The following is a 14388-nucleotide window of genomic DNA, read 5'->3' on the forward strand; positions in this document are numbered from 1 at the left end:
AACCTAAGCAACCATAGTCTATGCTAAGTTATTTTTTAAAAGTCAAGTTTCCTTGTTAGAGCAACATTAAAAGGACACTTAAGTGAACCAACCTTCCAATCCTAACACTCCTCTGGATTTTCATAGTAGATYTTTCTCTTGAGTAGTTGTGCTTCTGCAGTGCAGGCTTTTTTAGCTGGAGAAAAAATATCTCCCACTCTGAAAAGAAGCTGAGGATTCATTACTTTGCAAGTGCTAATGTCCTGCCAAGGCTGTTACTCACAAAAATGTCACAGATATTGTGGGTTGGAATAAGAAGTGCATATATTCCTTCTGATACTATCTGTATGGATGGTTAGGGTAGACCTTGAGGTCTTCCTCAACTGCCAAGGTGTTTGAAAGCTTCTCATCCCTGCCCTTTCTCTCCAATTCAGTGTTAATATGTGTCCAAGCTACCCTGGACTGTGTAAAATAGAAATAGCTAGTAATAAATCTGTAAAAACTGTCCTTGCAAGCATACATGAAAAATGCTTAGCAGAAGTTATTGCTGCTGTTCAGTGGCTTAGTGTGGTGGCACCCTCTGTCTGCTCCAAAGAAGTGGTTCCCTATGGGGAAATCTTTTAAAATTTCATTTTCTTGTGTCCCCTACAAGCATTTGCAGCCAGCTTCCTCCAAGATAGCTGATAGGCATCTCCCTCACTGCAACAACTGAGAGCTTTCTCTCGTCTTCTCTGTACATCAAATCTCTGTTTTGGTACCATTCACCTTTTTTYTTTTCTTTCATGAAAATGATTGCATTTTCTGAATAGACTCAAGAGAAGGAACAGGAAGAGCTTAGATAAAGGAAAAGTGGAAGGGAAAGTATAAAAATGCATTTTGTTATGAGATGAGAATATATAAATATACAGAATCACTGTCATATTAAACATTGTGGAGAGATTTGTGAATAGCTACTGAATAGCCCCCATTGCAGCTGTCTCCATCTTGACTAGGAACGTTCTTGCAGCACTTAAATCCCTTCTTAAACTGGAAGACAAAGTTGACCACACAATTATCAGTGCAATGAGGATATAAAATGTGCATTTCTAATAAAGATCAAGTGACATCAGATCCCTCGTTTATTTCAAAGGCAAGTGTAGCAATCCCATGAAGAGAATTTCATGCTAAGGAATGAACAAAAATACTTATTCTAATTTTATTTAGAGTAAGCATTGAAGAATGAATTTTGGGGAAAAATAATAAAGTGTGTATTTCTTTAAAGAAAGATTCTTTAGAAGCAGAGAAAATTAAGTTCCTCTTCTCTCCTTTTTAGCATATTTTTCTCACATCTGTGGTTGACTTGCTTCAATTCTCCACATCGGGTTATTTTTTGAGTCACTGGACATATGAAATATGCGTCACTCAGTTTRGAGCCTCTTAGCTGACTCTGGCTAACCAGACTGAAAGGCTGATAGGGAAAAGAACTCGGATGTGAGCATTTGAACGTTGTTCGTTGTTTCTGTTTGCAGTTGTCTTGTTTCCTCAAAACAACTTTGTGTGTCAGAACTTCTCAAAAGATGAGTTTCACAAGTAGAGCTGTGAATACTTACAAATGACAGCAAGGTCCATTCAGAAGGCATGCTCTTCTTCTCCTGGTGGCTCCCTGGGGAYTTTGTGCAAGGTATAGGGTTAGCCTTGGTAGCCCTTGACTGCTGGCATTGATGTTGTACCACCATCTCTCCATGTCTACAATTTCAGCTCTCCTGTGTGAAAAGTGGTCACTCAGACACTAGAATCCTGGTGGGAAGTCTTAGATGAACAGACCCATGTCAAAGTGAATAGTTAACAAATGATTTGCTGGCAGAGATGTAGCTATAGAAAGTGTTTGAAGAATTGGAAAGAAAGGGAGGATGAGATCAATTTTCAGAAAATAGGAGTGGTGATTGTTGGGGAAAAAAGAGTATTCAGCAAACTCCCTTTTAAGGGCACATTACCTTTATTTTACAAGAGGGCTTCTGTTTTTAAGCAAGATTTCAGTAAGGTGGCTGGAGGAATGAGACTTTGCATCAAACAAACTCTCTCTATGGGGTTCTTTTGCTTTTTCTACATGCTGCTGCTAAGAGTGTCTGAAGCCTTTTAGAGGATCCTCTTCTGATGTTTCTGATTGTTATGTTGTACCATTCACTAGGAGTACACTGTGGATTACAGAAGTATTGGTGATGAGATGACTGATTTTTCAATTTTTCTCTTTTAATTCTCTAGTTGCTTTTGATGATGTTTTTATACAATGCATTTTTATACAAAAGCAGGTTTCAACTACTGACGAATATGTGGAAGAAGAGGATTTGAATACCTACAAAAGTATGAAGCATCTGTGTAGCCTTTTGCAAAGCTATGCAAGAGCATCCAGGATTGTATCTCATAAAAAAAATAGACGTACAAAGCGAGAAAGAGTTGAAAGCAGTATCATCTGTGACTAAAAGCTAGTTTGAAAATGGAAACTTAGCTAAACTTGAAACGCTTGAAGCAAGTGTTTGTTGAAGGTAGCGGAGCAGGCCTGCCATCCTTGTTTGGATGGGCTCCAGGCCTAAGGCAAGTGGTCATATGTGTGAGTCTCTGCATTGCCACAGTGGGAGCATTTGAGCACAGCAGGTGATTACTTCTCTGGGCTGTTGAGAAAAGGCTTCATGATCTGTTGACTGTTTCCCTTTCATTGCAATGACAACACTGACAAAATATGTAAAAGCAATGAACTATGTGCCTTAAGTCATTGGTGTGGCCTCTAACACTGGAGTGGGGCATATGCTACACAGTTTTTAAATAGCAGTGTTACAGTGGGGACTGTGGTACTTCTGTGAGATGGACTGAGATGAGCACATTTGGTTCGCTGTCCCTGAATAATAATGGCCAATTGTAATGAAAAAAAAAAAAGGTTTTCTATCACTTTACTGAGCTGGTGGAGCCTGCACATGAGGTAAGGGGCTGTCAGAACTAGTGTGAAGGGATGKTTGGGGACAGAAACCCACACATAGATGAGCTCTGCTGTCTTGTGGAGCTCCAGCTGGTACCAGTAACCACTTCTTGTGCAGGAGTCTGCCTTTGGTCACTTCACTGCCATCTCCAGAGGACATTTAGATGTCTCAGGAAACTCTTACTCATTTTGGCACAACCCACAGCAATTGGCAGTGCTTCTTGGAGGGGCTCAGTACCAGAGCAGCGTGGGCGAGGAACCGCTTCACTTCAGCTCTGTGGCAGTTGGGAAGTGACACTCAGTGCCTGAGGACCTCAAGGAGATCTGCTGCCAATGCTGCTTGTCTCGGTTCACGAGCAAATACCAGATTCCTCCAGAATTAGGAACAAACGGGTCTTCATGATCCTGTGTGCCGCTAATTACCTAAATATTTGATTGAGATTGAACAAGGACTTAAAATATCTTTTCTTTGGGTTAAAATTATGAAATTTGTTTTATTTTTCACAAAAAATCATCAAAGTATTCATATGACTAAATAACAAACATGAAGTCATATTACAGTTGTATTTGAAAACTAATTCTAGCTATACCTGGACTTCCCAGTGTCTTTGGAGCAAGGTATGTGTTTCTTCAGCCTTAAGAAGTAGGAAATCATGCCTTTCCTTTTTTTTGCTTTTCTTATTTATGTTTGCAGGCTGTTTTCTGAGCCATCTTGTTTCCGTTCTCCTTTTCACCACTATATGGCCACTCAGACCCCCTAGCCAAGGGTCAGAGTAGTCAGTATTTCAGTGTGGTTGTATTTAGTTCATGTGATGATTGCATCACATGAATGCTGCCGTAAGGATGTAATGGTCAGCTTGACCTCTTTACAAATACTCAACAAGTATGTGAGAAAACATTTAAAAAGCAGTTAGGGGATTCTGAAGGCTCTCAGGAGAGCAAAAAAGATTCCTTGGCTGCCCATGGTGAGGACTAAACACTGCTATTGACTATAGCAATGTATTAAGGACAGCCTTGTAGGCGGGAGAAGRCACCATAGACTGGGCTCACTCGCTSGTTTTCCACATAATTTTGTTTCATTTCCTTTTATGGTTATATTCCTACTTGAAAGGTATTTATTCAGTTCGCTTCCTCTTCAGGATGGCTTCCTCTTTAGCCATCATGACACACCTTAGTTTCACATCTGTTACCTTCAGACTTAAATAAGGACCATGCACCACGACTGGCTTGTGAGTAGAGTCTCTCCTGATTGCATCACACAAGTTGTCGTACCCAGCCAGGCAGGGCAGGGAAGGACTGTCATAATTTTCACCTTGTTTGTGAGARAAGGAAAGACTGTTTATTTGTATTCCTGCAGATGAATGGAAAATTAATGGAAAAATATGATTGATATGGTACAAAACTGGGAGGAGTGGCTGGTACCTCAGAGTGCTGTGCTGCCCTTCAGAGGGACGCAGAGAGGCTGGAGAAAAACTCATTTGTCACACTGGATTTTTTTTGTGTCTGCAGCAGAACTATCTGGCCTGAAAGATTCATTGTAGGGAAATAAGATGTTAATGAAGAATGTAGCATTAACAGTGCCTAGCATAACAGAATAACATTGCCTAGAATAATGTAATTTCACCTTAATTCTTCTGTGGTTGGAAAAAAAAATCCTTTATTTCAGTAGCAAAAGAAGAGCGTCATATCGGTATGTTTTATAATAATTAATGCAGGGATAATTGTTCTGCACTGGAATATACCTCAGGCTACACTTTCTTTTGTTCCATCTCTTGATAAAAATTGTGATTTCATGGATCATGAAGCTACATTATTATCCTCAAGTAAAATCCCCTTGGAGGGGGTGGGTGGTTGCTGGTCATTTATTTCACAAATTATCAATATATTAAAATCTGAAAGGGTAGTAGGTGCTTGAATTATATTGGAACCATCCAGCAGCTGTAATGAAGATCATATGTCATAAGTCAGGCTGCTTTTTGCAATAGCAGTAGTAAAGGGAGACTGAGTCCTTTATCCTTTTATCCTTTACCACAGAGAATCCTTTATGTGGTGCTTCTGCTGTCTGGAACATGCAACGTGTGTGTTTGTGCTTGTACCTGGAGTGAAAAATTCCAGATTTATGTAAAAACGTGCTTGTCTTCTATCAAGCCTCCATTGAATCAATGCAGGGATGAGCGTTTCCTAATCTGATCCTTTCGTTCCTTTCATAAGTCAACTTGAAGGGAAATACCACTTAGTTCCCTGATCCTGCAGTAGTTTACACACACACACACACACACACACACACAAAAAAAAAAAAAAAGGTATATTAAAAATCTTTTTTTGACTAAATAAAAGTTACTTAGTTGTTAAAAATGCAGGATTTTCCATGTGAATGCATTTTACTTTTCTTGTATGGATGTTTCTGTGCCCATGTTAATCAAATACTGCTTTCAGAAGGACATGTAGGTCTCCGTTATTCTTTTGTATTGAATAATGATTCCCTGATTTCAGAGAATATTGTTTTCTCACTCACTGTTTCTTTCAGAGAAATAAATGTGTGAGTTAATGCCCCTTCACCTTTGCACAGGGATAAGGAAAGAAGAACAATAGTGATTATCACTAATTATTTTTTAATCAAACAAGTGTTTCTGCCTCTTAAATAATTCATTAATCAAGCAGAAAGTGACTTTTTGATATAAAATATTTCCGGGACTACATTTTAGCTATTGATAAGTTTATTGCAGAGTTCTGAGGGTTCTTATGAAAACTGCAAAATATGTATTCCTGAAAACATCTCTAATAGTGTCTACAATAAAAAGTACAGTAACCCTTTATGGAAAGCATTTTTTTTAATTGCCCTGGGTTAAAAATAAAGCTTTCTGATTCCCAGGGAGAACACCTTATCTGTTCCTCCAGTAGATTTCTTAGTTATGTTTATAGCAGTGAGAAGAGAGGAGCTTTAAAATAAGAAACATGAATTCTGAAATTCATGTCGTGATCATGAATCTTTTGGTATGAATCTGAGGCAAGCCTTGTTAAGTGTGCTTGAAGACCCTGAGGATAGCAGAAGAGATGGGATATTTGTATCCCAATTGGAAATTTTTACATGCATAGAATTTGCTTCACAGCCCAAGATCTTCTGGGGTATTTATGTAAATGAGAATTTATAAACATAAGACTGGGAATGGAAGTGGGCATGTTCTTTAAAAAGATTCACAGTCCCAGATCTGAAAATAATAATGGTTGCATGAGGACTTAAGTTCTGGGAATAGCAGAGGAGCTTTTCAGAACTGGAGTCTCAGGATGTGATGCTGCCGTAGGCAGCCTGCTTCCTGCACTGCCCTGGGAATCGTCATTTCTCACTGACACTGGGAATACTCTGAATGTCTCCCAGGCTGGTGAGGAATTCTAGGTCTCTCATCACCTAGAGAGACCTACTGTCTGTACTGTTACCTACTCAAATATTCTCCATCATGTTTTATTTACTCGGTGAAGTATGTATTTGATTAGCCATTGGCTTGTTGTTAATACTTGTCCAGCCCATTGGGTCATAAAAGCAGGTGTGTCTAAACAAGAATGAGAAGAAAGATGACCTTGCAGAGATGAGAGGCTTTCATCTTTGCTTGTATTGTATTATGCTCTTTTTTGCTCAAAAAAAMCCCAGTCTCTTTGAAATTAGTGGATCTGCTTGGAGAATAAGGATACTTAGGATATTTACTGATGGTAGAATTCAACTGCGTTGAAGGTGTCTTTTATAGCACATTAAAATAAAACTAGTAATGGAAAACAGTCCTCAGCTTTCAGTAGCATGACAAGGCTTTGAAAAATGATAAGCAGTTGCTCCTCAGATGAATGATAAATCAGAAGAATGATAAAGAGTTTCTAATCGGCTCTTTTCTCCATAAGGGTTTACACAAGAGGATCAGTTCTGAACATCTGAGGAACTTACTGAGTTGTAATCAAAGGTGATATATGCTATTATATAAAGAGCAAGCTGTGCCAATTGGAGTTTAAATTTGTTCAGTGCAGTCATTGTATGAAGCAGAATAATAACAAATAAAAATTGTTGTCACAGTTGGATTTATTTTGGCTACTTAACGTTTTCCCCAGAGCATTTTTAGAAAGAAGAATTAGAAAATAATGTCCTGAATATTTTAAATATTATGTTTAGTCTGAAGGTCATTCACGTGTCCTCTTTTGAATCATTCATTCTTCCTAGTATAAAAATGGTGTGATTTGCAGCAAGACATTATAGCATAAAAGTACTTTTTTTCTCTTTCTCCTTTACCTTTCTAATAAAATTCAGAAGTATTAAAATGACCAAGTTATTTGTAAGGCTCTTGGTATGACCTAAGCACAATATTWCATCCTGAGATGACTATATAAAATATGAGAGAAAGAAAACAAGTGTTAATAGAGTAGGGAAAACACAGTCTTCAATCTCATTTTATTTTTTGTCCCCACAGGACATCAATGTATGTATCCTTGAAAACTACCCTGAGTGTTCCAATCCCAGGTTATTTTACATTATACCATATTTTTGTGGACAGCATCCAAGATGCAGGTAAGTGTATACAAGGTATTTGTTAAGAGATAGCTGTTACCGTCTTTGTCACAAAATGCTAAAGCACAGACAGCGGCTATTTGAAGTACTAAAGGAAACTGTATGTATAATGTGGCTGAATGGGGTAATTGGTTGGAAGGATCTTTAGGGATCATCTAGTCGAACCCCCCTGCACACGCAGGGTCACCTAGAGCACGTGGCACAGGGCTGCGTCCAAGCGGGTTTTAAAAATCTCCAAAGAAGGAGACTCCACAACTTCCCTGGGCAGCCTGTTCCAGGGCTCTGTCACCCTCACTGTTAAGAAGTGTTTCCTTAAGTTCCTGTGGAACTTTTGGTGCCTCAGTCATTTCCTCTAGTCCTGTCGTGGCTGCCACTGAAAAGAGGCCGCCCCCTCCTCCTCACTGCCTCCCKTGAGGTATTTATASACRCTGATCAGGTCCCCCCTCAGCCTCCTCTTCTCCAGGCTGAACAGACCCAGCTCTCTCAGCCTTTGCTCACAGGGCAGATGTTCCAGGCCCCTGATCATCYTGGTAGCCCTGCGCTGGACTCTCTCCAGCAGCTCCTCATCCCTCTTGTACTGGGGAGCCCAGAACTGGACGCAGTACTCCAGATGTGGCCTCCCCAGGGCTATGTAAAGGGGGGTGATCACCTCTCTCGACCTGCTGGAGATGCTCTTCTTAATGCACCCCAGGATCCCGTTGGCCTTCTTGGCCACSAGGGCACACTGCTGCCTCATGGTCAACTTGTCATCCACCATGACACCCAGGTCCCTCTCTGCGGGGCTGCTCTCCAGCAGGTCCACCCCTAATCTGTACTGGTGTCCAGGGTTATTCCTCCCCAAGTGCAGGACCCTGCACTTGCCCCTGTTGAACCTCATGAGGTTTCTCRCCGCCCAGTCCTCCAGTCTGTCCAGGTCCCTCTGGATGCCAGCACAGCCCTCTGGGGTATCGGCTACTCCTTCCAGTTTGGTATCATCAGCAGACTTGGTGATGTATTTCAGAATATGAAGGGTGATACAAATAGTAATGATAGTTTTTGTTGATATTGCACTCAAATAATGAACCAAATCTAGATAAATTTATTAGGCCTTTATTACTGCTCTATAGTATAATAATTATGAATAGCTTTCAAAACCAAAAAAAATCACAAAAATATTTTTGCATAAATTAGGATCTAATTAAGAAACAAAATGCRTCCATTACTTTATTTTCATTACTTTTTTTCTTACTGTATTTTGCACATGTTTGTGTGCATATTTAACTTTCATACAGGAGCAGTCCCTCCCATAAACAGCAGTGACATGCACGAATGGCCTCACAAGAATTTGCTAGGGAGTTCTGAACAATATATTGAAATTAAAAAAAAAAAAGTAGCATATTATACGTCCATTTCTTGCTGTTGCAGCAAATCTGAAAGTAACATGTCTTGATTTGATTTCCAATCAAATTCAGCACTGCTGCTTCCTCAACTGAGTGTGAGGAGTCAGACAGTAAGACCTGCTTTTTCAAGAAGTCATAGCTTCAACAGGAATAGTTGATGTGCTGCCCACCAAAAGAGTAGGACATGATTTTAAGAGTATAATTTCAAAGGGAAATCCTAAGTCCACAGGGGGATTTGCTGGGACAGACCACACAGCTTCCATAATGCTACCAGATGTCCATTGCTCAACTGAAGTACGTGACGGTTGTCTGTCCAGACCCCGGGCAAGAGATGAATACCAACTGGTTCTGGCCATGTGTTAGGTACACATCTTGTCACGTTTGCACATTTCCTGTTACATGATCAGATATATGCCATCATATTTCAGAGCCTGTCTATATCTTGGGCAGGCAGTGGATATGTACACAGTCAGCGCTTGTGGAGACCATACCACGTTGTCAGGAAATGCAATAGCAGGGAATAGCTTCCAACACAATTCATATGGCCTCCAGCTGACTTGTCGCCTGCCAGACCCCAAGGAAAATAATCACTAAAGAGAAGGCCACAGACAGAGACAGAGTGAGCAGACTGGAGATGTTGGATCAAGCCCTCATCCTGCTGTCCTGGAGGAATATTGCACTGTCCATCAGTTTCTATGAGCTGATTTCCCATTGGGATCTCTCTAGGCTCTCAGACAAATTGCTCCAAAGGAAATGCATGTTTAAAGACCTATTCTTTTTCTCTCTTCCCTTCCTCTCCCTCTTATAATTTCATATAGGGAGCCTGGTGAGTGGGCCCTTGAAAGAGCAAAGCTGAATGTTAATGAAAATTTTCTTCTTGTGGGAATTCTGGAGGAGCTGGAGGATGTGCTGCTTTTATTAGAAAGATTCTTACCTCATTATTTCAAGGATGTGCTGAGCATCTATAAAAACCCAGGTAACTTTTTCCATTAAAAATTTCTTCTTACAGAAGCTTAGGTAAAATCTGCATGACTGYTCAAAGGTAAGTCTGTATCTTACTCAGTCTATAAAGATTTACCTCCCTTTCAGGGAATGGATTTGATTGGCAGGGGAAGGGAACATATTCTGCTTTTATTCGTAGTGTGTATTTTGCATTCATTGGCAAGCACTCAGTGCTCCAATGACCCCACATGAAACTGGAAAGTTTATTATAAAAGTGGCTTTTCTTCTCTTAATTCTGTAATAGCTACTTACAAAATGGTATCGAGCAATACATATGTAAAGAAATTTTGAAGAAATGGGGTGAGAATCTGGACATTTTTGTACCAGAGTATTTGTTGACTACCAAGTGCCATGATATTAACCAGTTATCTTWAAAACTTCACTTGAATTTAGTTTAAGTTTTTGAGTAAAGTACAAATAAAAATGCTTATATATAGTATCCAAAGTAGAAAGCTTGGCCAGTAAAAAGAGAAAATGAAAGCTGAGTACTTAATCTATGCCTTAGTTTGATTTGCACCCAAAGTCGAATCTGAAAGAGTTCTGTCTTTCCTGTTTTCTCCCAATGCTCTTTTTATAGCTGCTTAGTTTAGAAAAAGCCTTGTTTCCTATGCTTAAACCAAGGACCAAACCTCTGTGGAGCTGCCGGTGGCATTTTGACAGATTTGATTTCCTTCTTGCATTTCACTGGGCTGCCGACATCCTATCAACCAAAGAGGGGTTGCCCCTCTTTGGGGGCTTCTCTTGCCCAGGAATTTGGTTGCATTCTTTTCAGTGTCAAGTGACCGCAGTCACTGAAATGTATTCTTTATAGCAAGTGTATATTAAAAATATACAAATCAAACTCTGATTTTGTTTGTATGCTCATCACTGTGCAGCTCATGGCTGGCTGTTGATGAAGAGCAGCTCTAACAGTGCTCAGCAGGCTTGGAGAAATCATGAGTTTCAGTGATCACAAACTATCCCGCAGTCCCTGCAACCAGAACCTCCCTTTGAAAATTTGTATTTAGCAATGAAACAGATATTGTAGGGGAAGAGTGATAGAGATATTCTAAAAAAAAAMCATGATTTCAGTGAAGCATTAAAAGTGTTTTAATTAGCTACCTGCAATCAGGCAGAGAAGGCAGCTATTTTAAAATTGTGCTTATTACTTTGTTGTAACGTCACATCCAGTCACAGAGCCATTTTTACTCAGTAGCAGACAGGAGGAGTGTGGTACAGAACTGATACAAGAACAGTGCCCAGTTTTTGGATTAGTTGCTTCTTTTTTCTTCATAACTTCAAAGCATAAAAAGGCCTATTTTTGTAGCACGCAGAAGTCTTCTTAAAGGTTGGCGTAATTCAGTCTCTAGGATTTTTCTGTACGAGTATCATCCCAGGAGAAGGCAGGGAATCAATAGAACGATGCTGTCTTTGCAACCAGCAGATTTCTCTGTGGGAATCCATGTGATTTTTTCTGTTGTTCTCTACATCATAGATTTTCCTCTCTCTTACACTATGTGGAGCTAGCAAATAGCACAATAGGGTCTTGATTTTCATCAGGGTTACCTTAACATTATCGGATGTGAAATAAGTAATGTTCCAGGATCCTTAAGTGCTGAATAATTTTCTCTCTTCTCTATGTGAATTCTAATACCTGTGGGAGAGTTGATCCCATATTTGTGATCTCAAAGTGATTTCTTCTGCACTAAGATTTCCTGGGTAAGACCTGTCTTGTCTAAAGATTCATTTCTTTTCTTCCATATTCCCTATGAGGATTAACCTTTTTTCTTTTTTTCTAGTTATTTATTGTCAAGGAAAAATAGAGAGAAAACCTTGTGTTAACTCTCTCCTCTCTGCTTTTTTGTTCAGTCGCACATTTTTTCTTTCAGTCTCTGTGTGTGTTTGTGATTGTTTGTGATTGCTAGTAATGCTTATAAAAGACTAGCAAAATCAGCCATAATGGAAAAAAATAAAACCTGGAGTGCTGTGTGAGAATTACTATATAGTTGTCCCCAGTGCACCTTAAACCTGACTTGCAACACCCTCTGCTGTCGCATCATGAAGCGATGGGAAGTAGAGATGTTAYTCTGCCTGAGTGGTGACCCACAAAGCAGCAGATATTTAGGGTATCACCCTACCCCACCTTCAAAAGGTTGCTTTATTGTGACTAACACATATGAATTAAATCTGTACAATTTACAGTCCTTCATGCTAACTTGCTGCTACACCTGAGTTTATTATAGCAGTCTTCCATCTCTTCGTATAAAGCAGAAAAAGCTTTTTATGAACTTATTTTTAAAACTCAATATATTGAGATGAGAAAAAATGCAGTGAAGAACCCTGTACAGAAAGACAGTGTGTTGCCAAACTGCTGAATCCCAGCACTGGAACTGCAATAAGTGATTCTGCATTAGACACATTTCAAACACTGGATATATAGGGCCACTTTGCAGCTGAAGGCAGTTGCAAGAAGGAACTTTCCATCCTGTAGAGCTTTGGTGGCATACATAAACGTTAAAGTAAGAAATCGGTAATTGTCATCCCACCAATGTCATAATCTAAACCAAATTAAAAACATCTTACCCTGTAAGCCCATAAAATGCCATGGACTCCGGAGAGTGCCCTTGGGCAACTGCCCTTCCTGCTGTGCTGTTCAGGCCTGAAGGCTGCTTGGGAGGCCCCTTGCAAAGCATGTGAGATATGTCTGTGTTCTGGGCTAAGCTGCTGCTCCTTCCCAATGCTGGGACCCCTTCCCGTGTTCCTAATRCACTGAGTGGCACCAGGTCAGTGCAGCTCTCACCAAGAGAGCTTCAGTCTAGGTTGATGCTAACAAAAATCAGGAAAGATGTAAGCTTTGTTTTTCTCGTGGTTGTTTTTCTTAACTATGCAGACTCTACTCAAATTTGTCTTTTGTTCCTTCTTTATCTGTGGTAAAATTTATCATTGGAGACATTGTTTAATAACATTAAGGTAGGTCTTGCTTGCTATCAACCTCCTAGCAAGAAAGCAAAGCCTAGAGAATTTCACTTTTTATTTTTTTTAATGGTGCTTCGGTACTGTGGCTCTGAAACATAAGATTAATAATTGTCAGTGCTGATTGATCAGCACTTGGCAGTACTGATTAGATAGCTAGTGATACATTTACATCAGAGAGCACAAATGTGAGTGTGAACATCTGTTCATTTATATTGACAGAGACAATAGTTCAATGCAATAGGATTACAGCAATGCTAATGATTTATTTCATTTTGTTTTGTGCATCTCTCCGACAAGAGATAATACGAAGGAAGGGAATATTTTAAAGAAAAGAATGAAATGTAATTGGCCGCTTAAGTCATTATCACTAACAATTGCTATTGAGCTTTTTAATACATTTGCCTTGCCAGCTGCTGGGTATTTATTCTGTGCTGACTTCTCTTTTTGATTGTGTTAACCTCACAGTTGGAAATAGGCTTTTTTTTTTTTTTTTTTTTTTTTTTTTTTTTTTTTTTTTTTTTTTTTTTTGTGAGCTTAAAAGAGTCTGCAAGACAGGAAATTCTTGTGGCACAGAACATAAGGATAATATTTTTTTCATTGCATTAATGAGAATGTTACCTTCAGCTAATCCATAGACCAATTCTTTTATGACTTGCATATTTTTATAACAATGTACAGTTAAATGTGAAAGCTCTATTTGGTGGTAAAATTTGCTTTGGTACCAATCTCTTAATCTCACAGAATACATTAAAACTATGGATTTCCTGCTTTCTTTTCCTTTTCCTCTTTCTCCTTGAAATCACCTCATAAATAGCCCTTATTCCCTCCTCCTTCTGTAGGAATTTATAAAATTTCTTTGACACCGAAAGCTCTGAAAACATCTCGCCAGAAAAAAACAGGAAAAAGATCTTTATTTCTTGAAAGTTAACTTTTACACTAGAGGAAGTGTAGATATTACTATAAAGCAAGAAAATTGACTAAGACTTTTCTAATGGTCTATTTTTTCAGCATAGTGAAATTATTCTTGCTGTCATCTGGAACAAAATTTACTGTTGTAGTAAAAGGTAAAATGATGTGTTTTTTACAAAAAATGATGTGAAAATGACTGCACCTCTTTTAAAAATGACATTTACAGGGAATGTTTTTACTTACAGCGGTAATATTATCCCAGATAATATAAGCATATTGATCCTTCAAAATCTTTGTATTCTAAAGTGCCAGTGACACAGACTTGATGCTTTTTATTTAAGACTTTCTCTTTTTTTAAAAAGAAGAAATAAAAGAGCAAGGAGGGAGATGCTGACATACATCATTCCTGTCAGGCTGAGAGCAAGTGCGGCAGATGCTGCTGAAGCCTTCGTTGGTGAAGACRGAGAAAGGGTCAGCAGCCTTTGTACGGTGCTGAAGATAGGAGTGTTTGGGGGGCAGTGTCTTTGGGCAGTGATCACCTTATATTCTGCCTTTGCTGAGAATAAAATGAAATGAAAATTAAGACAAGTGATCTGCAGCTTATAATAGTCTAGCTGCTTCTCCTGGTGCTTTCTGGAGAAGGCAGAGTTGACCGGATAGGCAAAAAT

At 39.2% G+C, this 14388-nt stretch overlaps 1 protein-coding gene across 1 annotated transcript in view; it reads left to right on the forward strand.

Moving 5' to 3' along the window:
* UST (uronyl 2-sulfotransferase) overlaps nt 1–14388 on the forward strand; it is a gene marked incomplete at its 5' end in the record, with an annotated part of 95358 nt that overhangs the window by 55026 nt on the left and 25944 nt on the right. Inside the window, 2 exons of the mRNA XM_026044368.1 lie at nt 7378–7475; nt 9673–9830. Coding sequence (XP_025900153.1) covers nt 7378–7475; nt 9673–9830 — 256 coding nt within the window. The remainder of the gene's footprint in view (nt 1–7377; nt 7476–9672; nt 9831–14388) is intronic.

The sequence above is a fragment of the Nothoprocta perdicaria genome, unplaced genomic scaffold (genome assembly GCF_003342845.1).
Source record: "Nothoprocta perdicaria isolate Ctin4 unplaced genomic scaffold, notPer1 scaffold_36, whole genome shotgun sequence".
NCBI classification, from domain to species: Eukaryota; Metazoa; Chordata; class Aves; order Tinamiformes; family Tinamidae; genus Nothoprocta; species Nothoprocta perdicaria.